Source organism: Penaeus chinensis, chromosome 30, assembly GCF_019202785.1.
Source record: "Penaeus chinensis breed Huanghai No. 1 chromosome 30, ASM1920278v2, whole genome shotgun sequence".
In the NCBI taxonomy this organism is placed as follows: domain Eukaryota; kingdom Metazoa; phylum Arthropoda; class Malacostraca; order Decapoda; family Penaeidae; genus Penaeus; species Penaeus chinensis.
The window spans coordinates 9,463,958-9,478,957 of NC_061848.1; the positions used below are offsets into that span (position 1 = coordinate 9,463,958).

At 51.1% G+C, this 15,000-nt stretch overlaps 1 protein-coding gene across 5 annotated transcripts in view; it reads right to left on the reverse strand.

The window, feature by feature from the left end:
* Positions 1-15,000, reverse strand: part of LOC125041178 (homeotic protein spalt-major-like) — a 531,535-nt gene that overhangs the window by 979 nt on the left and 515,556 nt on the right. For 3 of the 5 annotated variants that reach the window (XM_047636001.1, XM_047636006.1, XM_047636004.1), the window contains exons 2-6: positions 4,768-8,331; positions 4,441-4,574; positions 3,648-4,254; positions 3,333-3,475; positions 1-2,994 (exon numbers count right to left, since the gene is read on the reverse strand). The exon at positions 1-2,994 is cut by the window's left edge and continues 979 nt beyond it. In XM_047636001.1, coding sequence (XP_047491957.1) covers positions 3,351-3,475; positions 3,648-4,254; positions 4,441-4,574; positions 4,768-8,331 — 4,430 coding nt within the window. In that variant the 3' untranslated portion in view covers positions 1-2,994; positions 3,333-3,350. Of the gene's footprint in view, positions 2,995-3,307; positions 3,476-3,647; positions 4,255-4,440; positions 4,575-4,767; positions 8,332-15,000 lie in introns of all 5 variants that reach the window. The other 2 variants (XM_047636003.1, XM_047636002.1) reach the window with 2 other exon arrangements.

Here is a 15,000-nt window from a genome sequence, read left to right on the forward strand (position 1 = left end):
CACTACATACATTTTACCTCATAGAAAAAGCCGAGAAAACTAATGATCTAAAATCCATTAAAACCGTACAAAAAACAGGACTGAAACACTCTCTTGTTTTAAATATTCTTTTTGAATTTTTTTCTTTCTTTGCGAGGGTGAGAAGCGGGACGCCTCAACCGATGCTGTGGCTGCGCGAGTCCAAGCCACTGAGGTATGTTGAGACCTTCTGCTGATGTTGCTGTGGGCGTAGTGGGTGGGAGATTGTGGGCGTGGGTGTGTGGAGGGATGGGTTGGGGAGGGGGCTGGATGGTGGTGCTGTGAGTGTGCGAAGGACTTGAGGGTGGGCGTGAGAAGAGACTGTATAAGTGTAGGACTGTGGCATGGGTGTTGAGGAGGATGCAAGTTGTCGTCGCGAAGCCAATGGCGTTTCGTCCTTCTCGTTGACATCTGTCGCCGCCCTCGCACCACCGCTCTCGTGCTCGCTGTCACTGTTGGAGCTTTGAACCAGTGTTTTGTGTTTTGAGATTCTTCCATTTTCTCATTTTTCAGACTTTGTGTCCTGTGGTTGGTGTCCTAGAGGGCCCACACGAGTCAGGTTGGGACACTTGACCTCTCCCCGCGATGGGAGAGTGTCCTCACCGGCTGCTGGTGTGTCGTTAGTGCGTCACGAAGGGCCCGACGGAGGCAGGCTGGGACAGGGGCCCCCTCGCCCTTCACGAGGGGGGATGGCCAAGGGTGCCAAGAGCGACGACGCCGCAGAATACACATATCAAGCTCCTGACGCCCTCGTCCGAGATATGTTACGAGGCAAACCTGATTCCATAAGCTATGCTGTGATATACGATATTTGAATACTTCCAAATACACACATATCCAAAAGGAGGGTTTCCAAAGAGGAAGAAACAGTCCAGCATACAATAACGTGCATTTACATCACGACCTTGAGGATATCTGGCAAAGTCTGGTCCTGTTGCTTATCGCCAAGCACCGCGGCGGTGCCTCGATGCTGCTACACATGAAGCACGGTTCTTCTGGCGTGCTTAGTCTGCTAGATGGCGCCCTGGCAGTGCTGCCATGCACGCTGGTGGCGCCTCCCTCCTGGTGGCGTCGATTCGGCAGAGGACTCGCCGGCGATGTTACACCTGCGGACGTCCCCTGCACTGCTGTAGTCGTCCTGCGTCCACTGGTCGTCTCTCAGCTGTCGCGATGAACAGTCCAAGTCCTAGGCGGGGTGGCTGCCGAGCGCCTTGTCATTGAGCCCCATCTGGTCGGTTCTCATATCGTCATTAACACCAAACCGATTACCATATAGACTCTTGATTTATTTATTTTTTTAAATAATAACGGAAATCTAGCCCAGTTTAAATCCTTTGACTATATTATCACAGAGAACAACTTGGTTTGCCTAAATGCCCATTCCCATTATATTGCAGTACATCACAAAGCAAAGAGATTCCTAAGTAGATATGAATTTACAGTTTAATGACAAAAAAAATCTCGTTCGATATAATCTAGGCTATCACTCTCTAGGCTCTCCTGCAGTGATCAGCGTTACTAGTATATGTATATGTATTTATATATATATATATAAAAGGAATCGACGGCCCCGAGGAGTACTGGTGCCAGGGGGAGGCGTCGACCTGCGCTATAATGCACTGTTTGCAAACATTTGTGACATTTTTATACCCAGAACAGTCCCGAGCGGTAAGTGAGGCGCCCTAACCTGGGTTTCCCTCCCGCCCTCACGCCCAGTCGCATTCTCGGATCCGAACTCATGGGGTGAATGAGGTAATGAGTAAAAGTTTGAGGTGCATATTTGTTCCCTATAGATAATCACTCCTCTCTCTCGCTTTATCTTTCTGTTTTCTTTTTCTTTCTTTCTATCTCTTTCTCTCCTTCTTTCTTTTCCTGTGTGGGCAAGGGTGAGGGCCCAGTGTCACCCCCACTGACCGCCGGGGACCGCAAAGACTAGATTGGCGAGGAACTACGGTGGATGTACAAGTGGTTGGTACAAAATGTCACAAGCATTTTACTGGGCTTATGTGCTCGGATATTTAGAAAAGACAAATCCATTGTTTATTTTTCTTTCTTTCTTTTCTTTCACCTTGATTCACATTGAATGGACACATTTAAAAACTCAAGAATGAAGTAAAAAAAGGAGTCATAGCGCGAAGATAAATTAACAATTATAGTTAAAATGATGAGTTCGTAAGAGCATGAAAATGAGATCTTTACATATAAAAGAAGAATATCGTTCTATACACAACACCTTTGATGCCTATTAACAAAAACCAACTTACAAATTACAATTCATTCCGTCAATTCGATTTTTCTCTCTTTTTGACATATATCCTTCGGTATCCTATGACCATCCTTTTTTCCTCCCATTAAGGAAATTGTCCCAGAACAGAAAGGCATTTCCTTTGTTTCCTTTTTCCCCCTAAATCCTTTAACATTATAGATTTCGTGTCTCGCACTATTTTTGTACATGGAGGCTTGATGTCGACACGGGGATATCACTTCTCGCTGGATCTGCTCTTGCAACATTTATCATTGGTGATAATATGTATATATATATTTTCATCAGTTTATTTATTTGTATTGGAGGGTGATTAAATGTAATTCTTTATTCATCCTTCATTTATTTCGTAAATTATCATCATCATCATTATTATTTTCACTGGTTTTCATCTCTGCAATCGTCATTCACCATCACTCGTCACCATAAAGAAACTTTTTCAAAGCCACATATCCAAGGTCTGATGGTCCTCACCAGAGCGGCCTCTCCTGGACCACTAAAACGGCAAAGCTTTAAGCTCTAGACCCCGGGGCCGCGATCGCCCGCCGCGTTCGGAGCGGAGGGGGGCGCGGGCGGGGAGGGGGCCGGGCACGTTTTGGAGAGGGCGGGGATTCGGGTAACTTGTGGGTAAGCGATGAGTAACTTAGTTACTTGTAGAACCACGGCGGCCATGTCGGAGGCAGGCGGATCACTCCGGGCACAATTCCTCTGTTCTGGAAGAGGAGGGGAGGCATTAGGATCAGGAGGATTTTTGGAGTCCTAAAGGATATCAATAAAATCTTGCATGGTCAAGCAAAGGCATTTGTATAAGACCATCGTCAGTATCCTCTCACGGCTATGTATAAGTCATATACATATACACTATATACACAAAATATATAATTCAAGAAATATATATTAATTATAAACAAAATAATCACTGAAAAAATCTAACCAGTCTGTACGAAATATTTCATGAAAAATACATATGCTACAAAGTAATACTAAGAATACCACAAAAACAGAGTTCTGTATTCTTGTATGTACCTGGGTAGCTTTACTGGAGACTTACACAGAGGGTTGGCATGGATCACGTCCTCGGCAAGGGCATGACCTCAGGGGCGGGCGAGGGGCAGGGGGCAGGGTCGCATCCCTGCTGCTGCTCCCCCTCCATCGGGCTGCCCGACTCGAGGAGCTCGCCCTCTCCACCGGGGCCTGGGGGGAGGGGGGGGGGTTAGGTGGGGTGGCGCTCGGATGAAATTTGGGAATATCTCATTGATATTTAATCTTTTAGGTATTTATTTGTTAAACTTTATGCCGTCCTTTATCTTTGATCACCACTTGTCTGCAGTAATTGCACACAGGCGAAACAAGTCACGTGACTCACCTGACGGTCGCTTAGGTACCGGGAGCACGTTCTCGCCCTCTCGCTCTCGCTTCACTCTCGCGTCCAGCTTCTCCTCCTCCCGCGCCTGCTGCAGGAGGGCTGCGGCCACGGCTGCGGGGGGGAACGACGGGGGTAGCGAAGAGGGGAGAGAGGCAGGCAGGGGCGAGGTTAGCGAGGCGGGGAGGGGAGAGGTGAGGGAAGAGGGAAGTGGGGAGGCGTGGGAGGCGGAGAGAGGAGACGTGAGAGACGCGGGGAGTGGGGAGGCGAGCGACGCCGGGAGAGGGGAGGCGAGAGACGACGGGTGAGGGGAGGCGAGCGTGGGGGGAAGAGGCGAGGCCAGTGAGATTGGAAGGGGCGAGGCCAGTGAGATTGGAAGGGGCGAGGCGAGCGAAGAGGGAAGAGGCGATGCGAGCGAGGAAGGGAGAGGCGAGGCGAGCGACGACGGGAGCGGGGAGACGACGGAGGACGTGAGGGGCGAGATGAGCGACGGGGACGCCGACGTGTCCAGGCCCGGGGTCCCGGGGCCGTTGCTCTTGTTGGGGTCTAGGGGCTGGTCGCGACACCCATCGCGGATCTTGTGGGTCAACATGTGCTGCTTCATATTCCCCTGGGGGGAAGACCTTAGTCAGCATGGCAACTCGTGACAAATATTTCACATGCATTATATATACACACACATATCTGGGTTATGGAATCTGAGATGACATTTCATCTTAACATGATCTATATACAATATACAGACAAAATAATTTATTCAGTTATTTTCGCGGCAAGAACTAAGAAAGGGTCGCACCTTAGTTGAGAAGCCCCGGTCGCAGATGCTGCATTTGAAGGGCCGCTCCTTCGTGTGGGATCGGATGTGGATCTCAAGCGCCGATTGACAAGCGAAGGTTTTGAAGCAAATCTGACACGTGGTGTTGCCGCGGCCTGCACAATATTCATTATATTGTTTTTTTAGAAACGCCGGATAGGGAAACTGTAAATCTATAATGACTATGGTAAGCATGGCATATCACATCCACGAAGCAGGAATAACTAAGCCAAATCATATAGTATTATCCTTAAATCTGTATTAATTTCTTTGGGGCAGGGACAGTCTACCACGGGAAAATGAACCCACCTGGCATGCTGGGCATGTAGAGCGGGTTGAGGCCGGGCATGGAGTGGGTGCCGGGTGTCAGGGGGCCCGTCGTGAGGGGCGGCGGGAACAGTCCGAAGGGCGAGAACAGATGCGGGTGAGAACGCTGTGCCAAGTCCAAGGGCAGAGGTACTCCTCCGTCCTGACTTCCTGTGCTGACGGCGGGGCTGACGGAGCCGCTGATATTATGGTCGGGCGGCGACACCTGACTGTCAGCAGGAGCGTCATGCGACCTCTCGCCAAGGTCAGAGTAATCCGACGGCGTCGGCGAGACGGAGGCGCGGGGGGAGGTCATGCCGTTGTAGTTGTCCTCGCGAGCCCTCACCGTCAGGTCCTCGGCGGTGCGCTGCTCGGCGCTGCCCGTCGAGGACGACCTGGAGGAGTTGCTGAAGGGACGAAGGTACTTCTCCTCCTCGTTGCCCCGATCTTCGCTCTCCATGATCTCCCGGTGCCTGAGGGCCTCGGGGGACAACTGGTACCTGAGGTGCAGGGGCAGGGGAGGGAAGCCTTGCAGGGGCGGCGGCGGCAGAGGGAATCCTTGGGACAGCATCTGCGGGAGCGACGTCGGCGTGTGCAGGTGCGGGTAGTCCCTGACCTCCGCGGCGGCGATCTGCTCGGGAGTCAGATCGGTGGGCTCTCCCGTGTGCTGCCGGATATGCTGCTGAAGCACCAGGGCGTTGGTGTACTTCTTGTGGCACACCGGGCACTGGTGCAGCATTCTCATGGGCGGCTTGGCGCGGTGGACGCCCATGTGAGTCTTGAGGTTACCCTTCGTGGTGAAGGCGCGCCCGCAGATTTTGCATTTGAAAGGTCTTTCTCCAGTGTGCGTGCGGTAGTGCATCTGCAGCGCCGACTTGCACGAGAGGACGCGGTGGCAGATGATGCACTGGTTCGGATCCGTCAGCTTGTTCTCGATGTTGTTGACGAGCTGCTCCAGTTTCATCGTTTCGCTCGTCTTCTGGATCTCGATCAGCGCCTCCCACGAGTTATCGGAGCTCCCGGGCTTGGGGAGGAGGTTTGTGTAGATATGTGGATCTTTGGCTGGGTCGACGCCTGGGGGGATGCTCGGGGGGCCCATGGGCCCGGGAAATGAGGTAGGAAGGCCGGGAAGAAAGGGGAAGTTCAGGGGAAGCCTAGGGCCTGAGAATGGAATAGTCGGCAGCCCGAGTGGACGAAAGTCTGGTCTCATCCTGAGGTCGGTTGGCTGGTCCGTGCTGAGAGGACGGGAGTCGCTGCTGTCCATGTCCTGGTCCTCTTTGGCACTGTTCCCGTCGGCGGCGTCCTTCAGCTCCTTCTCGGTGCGGACGCGGATGTCCAAGGGGTGTGGTTTGGCACTCATGTCACTGTCTGAGCTCTTCCTGTCCGACAAATCGCGCATCTCCTGCGAGTTCAGGAAACGGTCCTCGGACGGCTCCCGCTCGCTCTTGAACTTCCTTTCGCTGTCGAACTTGTTCTCGCTCTCCATCATCCTGCTTTCGTCGTCGAACCTTCTGTCTTCGAACGCCTTATCTTCTTCAAATCTCTTCTCTTCTTCGAAACGCTTCTCCTCCTCAAACCTCTTCTCTTCCTCAAACCTCTTGTCTTCCTCAAACCTCTCTTCTTCAGTGAACCTCTTCTCTTCGTCAAACCGCTTCTCCTCCTCGAACCTTTTCTCCTCCTCAAACCTCTTTTCCTCCTCAAACCTCTTCTCCTCATCGAACCTCTTCTCCTCTTCGAACCTTTTTTCTAGAAATCTGTTCTCTTCTCCGAATCTCTTCGCTTCTTCATACTTCTCGTCCTTTAATGGATTGCTGCCGAAAGTTTTTTCCTCTTCGAAAGGCTTTGCCTCGAATCTTTTCTCTCTGTCGGAGCTGTTTTCATTGAGTCCTATTCCGGCCATGCTGACCATGTCCACGGGGTCGCTCTCGCCCTTCTCCAGTTTCGAGTCGAATCTGCTGGAGTGCCGAGAGGAGTCGTCCACGTCCATGCTAGAATCGCCTCTGTCCATGCCGAAATCTCGCCGCAGAGCCTCGGGTGACGACCGGGTCTCCGACACGCTGAGGTTCTCGGGTTCGTCGTCGCGCGGCTGTCTGGCGAGGTTGAGGAGGTTAAAGGGTCTGTGGAGGTCGAGGGATGGGGGCGGGCCCGGCAGCCGGTACGGAGGTAGGGCAGGGCCGCCCGACATGGATGGGAAGGGGTTCGGAGGCCCGGTGGGAGGAGAGGGGTAGTCCTTCAGCTCTCCAAGCTGCGCTAGCAGGGGCGGGTGGAACTTGTCTAGGTGTTCCGGGACTGGATGTGGGTTCATCTTCACGTGGGGGAACCTCTGTGCGTGACGCTGGAAGTGCACCTTCAGGTTGCCCTTGGTGGTAAATCTGTTTCCACAAACGTTGCACTTGAATGGTCTCTCTCCAGTGTGGGATCTGATATGGATCTGGAGAGCCGAGTCGCTGCCGAAGACCTTGCCGCAGTAGCGACATCGATGCTTGTAGTAGGGGTCCTTGCCGTCGGGGGGCTTGTGGTCGTCGATGAGTCGGCTGGTGAGGAGACCTTGCGAGGCGTTGTTGAGTACGTTGTTGGCAGTACGCTGAAGCATCTCCAGCGTGTTGGGCTCGTCGGACGGCGGAGGTTCCGTGTGCTGGATCACGGAGGACGCGATGCTGGAGGCCGTCATGGGCGGCGAGATCGGGCGGTCTCTGGGGTCGATGGGGGGCCCGCTGGTGCTGGCAGACACCATGGGGGACCCTTGCGAGGGGCGCTCGCCGCTGCTCTCATTACTGGGGGGAGCCTTGAAGCGCTCCATGAGGGAGCTGAGGAAGGAGCTGCTGACGCCTTCCTGGTTGTTGTTCTCCGAAGTGGGCGGGGGCGGGGGGCGGGGGGAGGTGGTGGGCGGGGAGGGGGCCTTCTGCTCCTGACTCTCGCTCGGCGCCTTCGACTCTCCCTCGGGGAAGTTCGGTAGCCCCGGGCTCCCTTCCTTGTTCTTGATAGACAGCTGTGCCTGCAGCTGCTGGATGAGCTGCAACTGCATCATTTGCTGGTGCTGCAAGGTATACAACGTCCCTTGCAACATGGCGAACTCCTGCATCGCCTGCGGGTTGTTCTGGGACGAGTTCAGCGCCGACGTCGCGAACTGCGTCAGCGCCATCCTGGTGTTCTGGATGGCCTCGAGGGCCAGGTTGGACTGCGCCAGCTGCTGGTGAATGGGGCCCACGGGCGCGCTGGCGGTGTTCGACTGCGCTAGGATCTGTCTGATCTGCGCCAGAGGGCCGCTTTCCAGCGGGTTGCTGTCGCTGTCGTAGCCATTGTTGCGGTCGACGGACGACTCCCGCGACTCGGGGGTCGTCTCGTGGGCGGTGCGGGCCTTGAGCGCGTGTGCCTGGTTGTTGTTGGCCACGTCCTGGTGCCGCCGCAGCTCGTCGGGGTGTGCGCCCTCGTGGTGGCCGGGGGGCGTCTCCGGCACCGGCAGCACGGGAGGATCACGCCCGCACGCCACTCGGTGCTCCTCTAGCTGCTCGCGGGAACTCAGTTCCGCCCGGCAGTAGGGGCAGATGTACGAGTCATCTGTCTCACCTGCAAGCAAGAAAAAAACTCAGATTAGTACCTGCGGACTCTAGGTATCGTCGTATCTAAAAAAGGAAAAAATATATGTATCTATCTATACATACATGTATATATATATATATATATATATATATATATATAGATAGATAGATACACACACACACACACACACACACACACACACACACACACACACGTGTGTGTGTGTGTGTCTAGATTCAGTGCAAATTCATCAGAATTTTCAGACTGTTACAATTTAGCAATTGTAACTATTTTTGAAATTAGTTTCTCTAATTTCCTCATATCATACAATTTTAGTGAAACATCCTTCACTAATGCCTCTCCACATTTCTTTAAAATATCAAATGAAGACAATTTCAAAATAACTGAGGATATATATACTAAAAGACATGATTTTGCTTCACTAGTAAACCCACAGTTTTTCGCCTCAAAATCACTGGCGATACTGCACGAAGTAAAACATAAATGGAAACAAAATCTAGCTCAGTCAACCAATCAAGTAAAATAAAGTTTCGAGAAAAGAAAACTTCATTTACTTCAAACAACCCATCTGGAAATACAACTACTCTTCAGTCCGCCCGAAACAGGCTTCAGTTCTGATGGAAAGCGAGGATTTGCAACGCTGAATTGAGAATATGAGATAGGCCTAATATGCATCGGCGTATTATCGTCACCATTACGTCACTACTTCCTTTTATCCGACGTAACTTTATCGTGCGAATATCTTGGAGCTGCGTGAAGAAGAGGGCGAAGAAAAAAAAAAATGTAATTGAAATTATATCCAAATGATAAAAATAATACAGTTAAAAAGGTTTTGGAATAACACGTCTGAATCGAGCAATACGAGTGAAAAGGTAAAACTGAAGAGAGAAAAAAAGAAGAGAAAAACGAAGAAAAAGAAGAAAAAAAGGGAGATAGAAAATAATTGAAAACCTAATTCCGTGTGATCGTACATCTTTCCTTTATTTCGACGCGGCACTCCAGATGACAGACGAGCGCGGGGCCGGCGGGCTGACGGCGAAGGCGGGGGTGACGCGGGCGGCGGAGATGATGGAGAGGGCAATGGAGCCTTGGACCGCTGCCCGCTACCCGCACGCCCCGGCCACCACCGCATGCCGCCATTCTTCTCTCCCATCAAGCCACTTACCGCACTGCCTCCCCGCATGCCCGTTTTGCATGATCCGCCATGCACGGGAAAGGGGACTCGCCGAACAAAAAAAAAAACAAGGAACAACGCAATGATCCGAGTCTCAGAGCGCCATCTCCTCGCGAAACCGAGCTGTCGCACGGATATGCATGTTTATCGCGGTTCTCGCCCGGTAACCCACGCCGCAAATGATGAAGGAGAAGAAAAAAAAAATTCCAGACAGTTCTGATAGTTGCTCATAACTCGACCAGACGCGTAGACGACCTTAGATTTTTTCTCTGCAACTTGTTCCTATCTTTATGCAGCGATAATTCTGATAAATGAATAAGTAAACGAATACAACAAACAGATAAACCAATCAATCAATAAATAAGCACGCACGCACACAGGAACAGGAAACACAAGCATGGTCGCAGCTCCGGCTCCGATCCGATCTCCCGCCGCCCAGAAGCTGATCAGGAGCGCTCCCCGATTGGCCGCGAGCGCCATCCCCGCCGTCCCCGCGAGCCGTATGGACGTGCGATAGCATCAAACGGCGTCCATAAAGCTTCCTCCCGCAGGTCACACGGCCGAACTATACATAGAAGTTGTCACGGGCCGCCCCCCACCCCCCTACAACTCCACAACCCCACGGCCAGTGACAGCGACGCCCCCTCCCCCACCCCGGAGGTTATGAACCACGTTATGACATACAAAAATAGACAAAAGAAGTAAGTCTCGTTTTCATCACGGAAGACGAGAGGCGCGACGGCCGGTGCCAGCGTCTCCTCGGGGTCGCGTTTCGCTGCGGCTCCGGAACCTCTCGCACCAGTTTTTATTTCGAAAGATTTTTGTTGTGATTTCGAATTAATAGAGAGAAAGGGAGAGAGAGGGGGGGGGGGGGAGAGGGGGAGAAGGGGGAAAGGGAAGGGGGAAAGGGAAGGGGGGAGGGGGAAGGGGGAAAGGGAAGAGGGAGAGGGAAAGAGAGAGAGAGAGAGAGAGAGAGAGAGAGAGAGAGAGAGAGAGAGAGAGAGAGAGAGAGAGAGAGAGAGAGAGAGAGAGAGAGAGAGAGAGAGAGAGAAGAGAGAGAGAAGAGAGAGAGAAGAGAGAGAGAAGAGAGAGAGAGAGAGAGAGAGAGAGAGAGAGAGAGAGAGAGAGAGAGAGAGAGAGAGAGAGAGAGAGAGAGAGAGAGAGAGAGAGAGAGAGAGAGAGAAATAGGTAGATAGAGAGAAAAAAAAAGGTGAAAATGAAGTGTCTCCGACGCATTCATTCTGAAGGGCTGGTGGCGGGCATGACGGCCCTGGTGCGTCTTGGGTATCGTCCCATAGTGGCAACGATGACCATCTGCGCGGCGGAGGGTAGCAACGGCGGAGGAGGGGCGGGGAGGGTACTTAAGAGGGGCGGAATGGAGGGCAGGGGGCAGGAGAGATGAGGTGGGGGTAGGAGAGACGGGGAGATGGGTGGGGAGAGGGGAGGGTAGGGGAGAGAGCACAGGAGGATGGGAAGCTTCTTTTAATATTCCTCCGTGGAGAACGAGCTTTACTTGAGCTCCAATCAAAAGAGAAAACACTGATGTGATTGGCTACAGTTCCTCCATCGGCTCGACGCGATTGGCCCTTGCCCTTGCCCCCCCTCTCCTTTCCTCCCCCCCACGGGTACTTCAAATCCCCCCCCTGCCATTGATGGCGTCTGTTTGAAGAGGCAGAAAAAAGGAGATAAAAGTGCATGGGAACATCCATCCTTAATAACCGGATAATGCCATTAGTGATGAAAGCATTAGGGGGACGACGCTACAGTGACACTCCGCTGTCCCTAATGGCGGCGGGGTCCCTCTCCACACACGAGGCAAAAGGAGAGACAAAAAAAAGAAAGAAGGAAAGAAAAGGATGGAACCGAATGATAAGAAAAACCCCCCCAGAAATCGACGTTCTTTTTTAAGTAGAAAAAACATTTCCCCATGTTATAAGAATCCACAGTAGTCGGCAGTCGATACTCTCATGCAAGACCTTGTGCAGCAGGCGACCCGAACCAATGGCGGAATTTCACGGCGCTGAAGAGATGATGAAAAGCCATTGAATCTGTAGCCGCCGTTTTCCCGCCAACGGGGAGTGTCGCGGCTGTCTCTGGCCACCCTCGGGGCCCGCCATTTTGTTACCGATATCTGTGTTTGGATATGATAATGCCGATCTTTGACGAGTATGTCCTGCGGGGCTGTCGGTCGGCTCGGGACACAGGGAGGATGGGCTGGAGGGGGGGGGGGGGGGCAGCCGACCCATCCAGTCTGTCCTGTCACGCGGAACACGATGAAACGGCGAGGCGGCGCGACCACACATAATACACCCGCTCTTTACCCGAAGAGGGAGCAAGGGGGGGGGGGGGGGGCCTAGACTGAGGGACTGTTTAGGGACTTGTAGAAGGGGAGGGGAAAGGGGCTAGGACGATCTACGGAGGGGAGGGAAGGGGGGAAGGATAAGACTCGCATCCTGTATGGTAAACCTGGATATTTTTTATTTGCATATGGACAAAGGCAAATGGATGGGCATAAAGGACGATATTATTTATTTACTCCTTCTTCCATCACAGAAAAGGTAAAAAAAAAAAATATGGCCATTATTACAAAAGATTACCATTCGATTTATAAAGATGAATCTCTCTCTCTCTCTCTCTCTCTCTCTCTCTCTCTCTCTCTCTCTCTCTCTCTCTCTCTCTCTCTCTCTCTCTCTCTCTCTCTCTCTCTCTCTCTCTCTCTTTCTCTCTCTCCTTCTTTCCCCTCCCTCCTTAATCCCCCAAAAGGAACGTTTTGCTTCCTTAACACTCCCCAACCCTCCCTTCCTCTCCTAATGAACACCGACACCTGCAGCTCGAGCACCAACACACACAAACGATCAATCTTCAACCCATCGCCTCTTCCCTCCAAAAAAGAGAGAGAGAAAACAATATTTAAAAAAATGTGTATATATTACAACGACAACATCCTTGGCTCGTTGCTGTCACGGGGCAAATGACGGTCGAGCGGTGTAGTTGTTGGTAGCCTTTGCCAACAACAATGGCGGACTGCTTGTTGTCAACACTCCCGCCTTCCTTGTCCGACAACATTATGATGGCTCGTTACGCCCACATGCTCGCGAGCTGCTGTTTCACGCCCACCTACTGGCGCCCTCTGCATGTCTCGCCAGCTAGCACGGGCGGGGGGGCAGGGAGAAGGGGCAAAGCGAGGAATGAAGAGTAGCGCAGAAAAATGGAGAGAGAAAGGAGAAAATTAGGCTAGAGAGGAGGTGAGTAACGAAAAATAAAAACGAAAAGAGAAAACAAAAACGGAAATGAAGGAGAGGGAAGATGATGAAAGGTAATGAAAGAAAGAGGACAAACTAATGACAGGATAATTAAAAAAAAAAAAACGGAAATAAAGATACATGAGAAAAAAAAAAAAACATTCGAATGTAAGAACTGGAACAACAGAAGTCTAGAAAAAGTTTATAAGGGAAAAATAAAAAGCTGAAAATGCATATAAAGAATTGAAGAAAGAAGAAAAAAATACAGGGGGAAGATAAAGGAAGAATAAAAAAGAAAAGAAAAAAAGAGAGGAAAGACACAGACACAGAAGATGAATGATATGAAAAAATGAAGAAAGGAAAATACGAAAGAGACGAAAGGAAAAAAAAGAGCAGAAAATAAAATAAAATAAAAAAAAAGGCAAAATAAAAGGGAAATTAAGAGAAAGCATATACAAGAAAACGTAAAGGAAAAAAACAACAACATTAAAACGAGAAATGAAGAAAATTATAAAACAAGATAAAAAAGAAAGAAAAGAAACTAGACACGAACAGTGAAGGGGGAGGGGGGAGGGGGGGAGACCCCATCGAATTATGAAGAAAATGGAAGAGAAGAGGAGGAGGGATCAAGCGCCGGGGAGGGGTGGGGTGGGGTGGGGTGGGGGGGTAGGACAGGGGGAGGGGAGAGGGCAACCAGACATGTACTATTGGCCGGCACGACATGTACACATATTGAGTACAGTACAGCGTAACAGTGGCGTCCCTTCACCCACCAATCCGCCGTTCAATGGGAGAACTGTTCACCGTAACAACTGAACAAACAGGATCAATGTCACCCATCCAGGAGGAGGATACCCCGCCCCCCTACCCCCTCCTTTCCTACCCCAATCCTGCGACACAGATGGGCATAGGAAAGCTGTGTGGGTCGGCGGGGGGGGGGGAGGGGGGGAAGGAAGAAGGGAGGGGGAAGGGGGTGGGGGAGCGACGGACACGCTGCGAATAGGAATTAACAAAAAGTGAGAGAGAAGAGGGGAAGAGGGGGGGGGGGGGGTTAGGATGAAGTCGTGATGCCGTAAGTTTTGGAAACAGATTTCTTTCACTGCAAAAATGCTTTTAGGTATTGACGAATTCGTATTATTTTACTACATGTTCATTGCAAGGAAAAAATAAGAAAAAAAGAAAGAAAACAAACTAAAATCATACAAAAACAACTAAAACAATAACAAAAATTGCCTTGAGACGCCTCCTCCTTCACCATTTTTTATCCACTATTTTTAGCCAAATGAATTATTTATATAAATGACAGTGATGTGTTTTGCGGTGAACATTAACGAGCATCACCATTAAACATGACCCCCGCCGCTTATCCCTCTGCGAATAATATCTCAGCCTCCATAATCATACGATAAAAATCTCGCCTCTTATTATTTTGATATCTATCCTCTTATCTTGCAGAGAAAACGGGAGATTGGTGTGTATACATGTTTTGCGTATCTATAAGTACGTGTGAGATAACGATAAGGCATAAGGAAGCTTGCAACAGAAGATCTTGCAGAAGCCGGAATTCAGTTCACGGCCCTGCATCCCACTCCCCCTCCCCCCTCCCCTCTCTACCGCCGTCCCCCATCCCCCTCCCCTCTCTGCGTCCGCCCCCTCTCCCCTCCCCCTCCCCACACATCTCGCCGATTCCCAGAACTGCCACGGTTCGGCTACACTGTGTCTTTGTGCCTTCGATTATGAGAGATACGTTTTTCTTCTTTTTCTTGTCCTCTTTTCATGATTATGTATTCTTGTTTTTTTTTCTTTCTTTCTTTCTTCTTCTTCATAACGAAGCACAATATGACCGCGCGCTCGAGACACTCCATTGTGGCTTAGTTTTTACACGTCGCGTTCGCCTCACAAACATAAATTTTGGGGACAAGGACGATGGTGTGACGGCGATGAATAAGACTGTCTATAATAATGGCTGCCGTTGCGTCACCCCTGCCAATAACAAGCAGTGTTGGGGGGAGAGAAGGTGAGGAGGGCGGGGGCGAGATGAGGAGGAAGGAGGAAGGGGAGTAGGGAAGAAGGTGAGGGGCAAGAGGAAGGGGGTGGGGATGGGTGGAGGGAGGAGAGGGGAAGGGGAGAGGAAGAGGAAGATGAGGGGGAAGGTGAGGGGGACGAGGAAGGGGAAGGGGGGCAACGAGGGAGGGAGGAAGGGGAAGAGGTGGGGAGGGAGTGGACATTGCTTGAGACAGTTCTAATGTATTTTTTTCT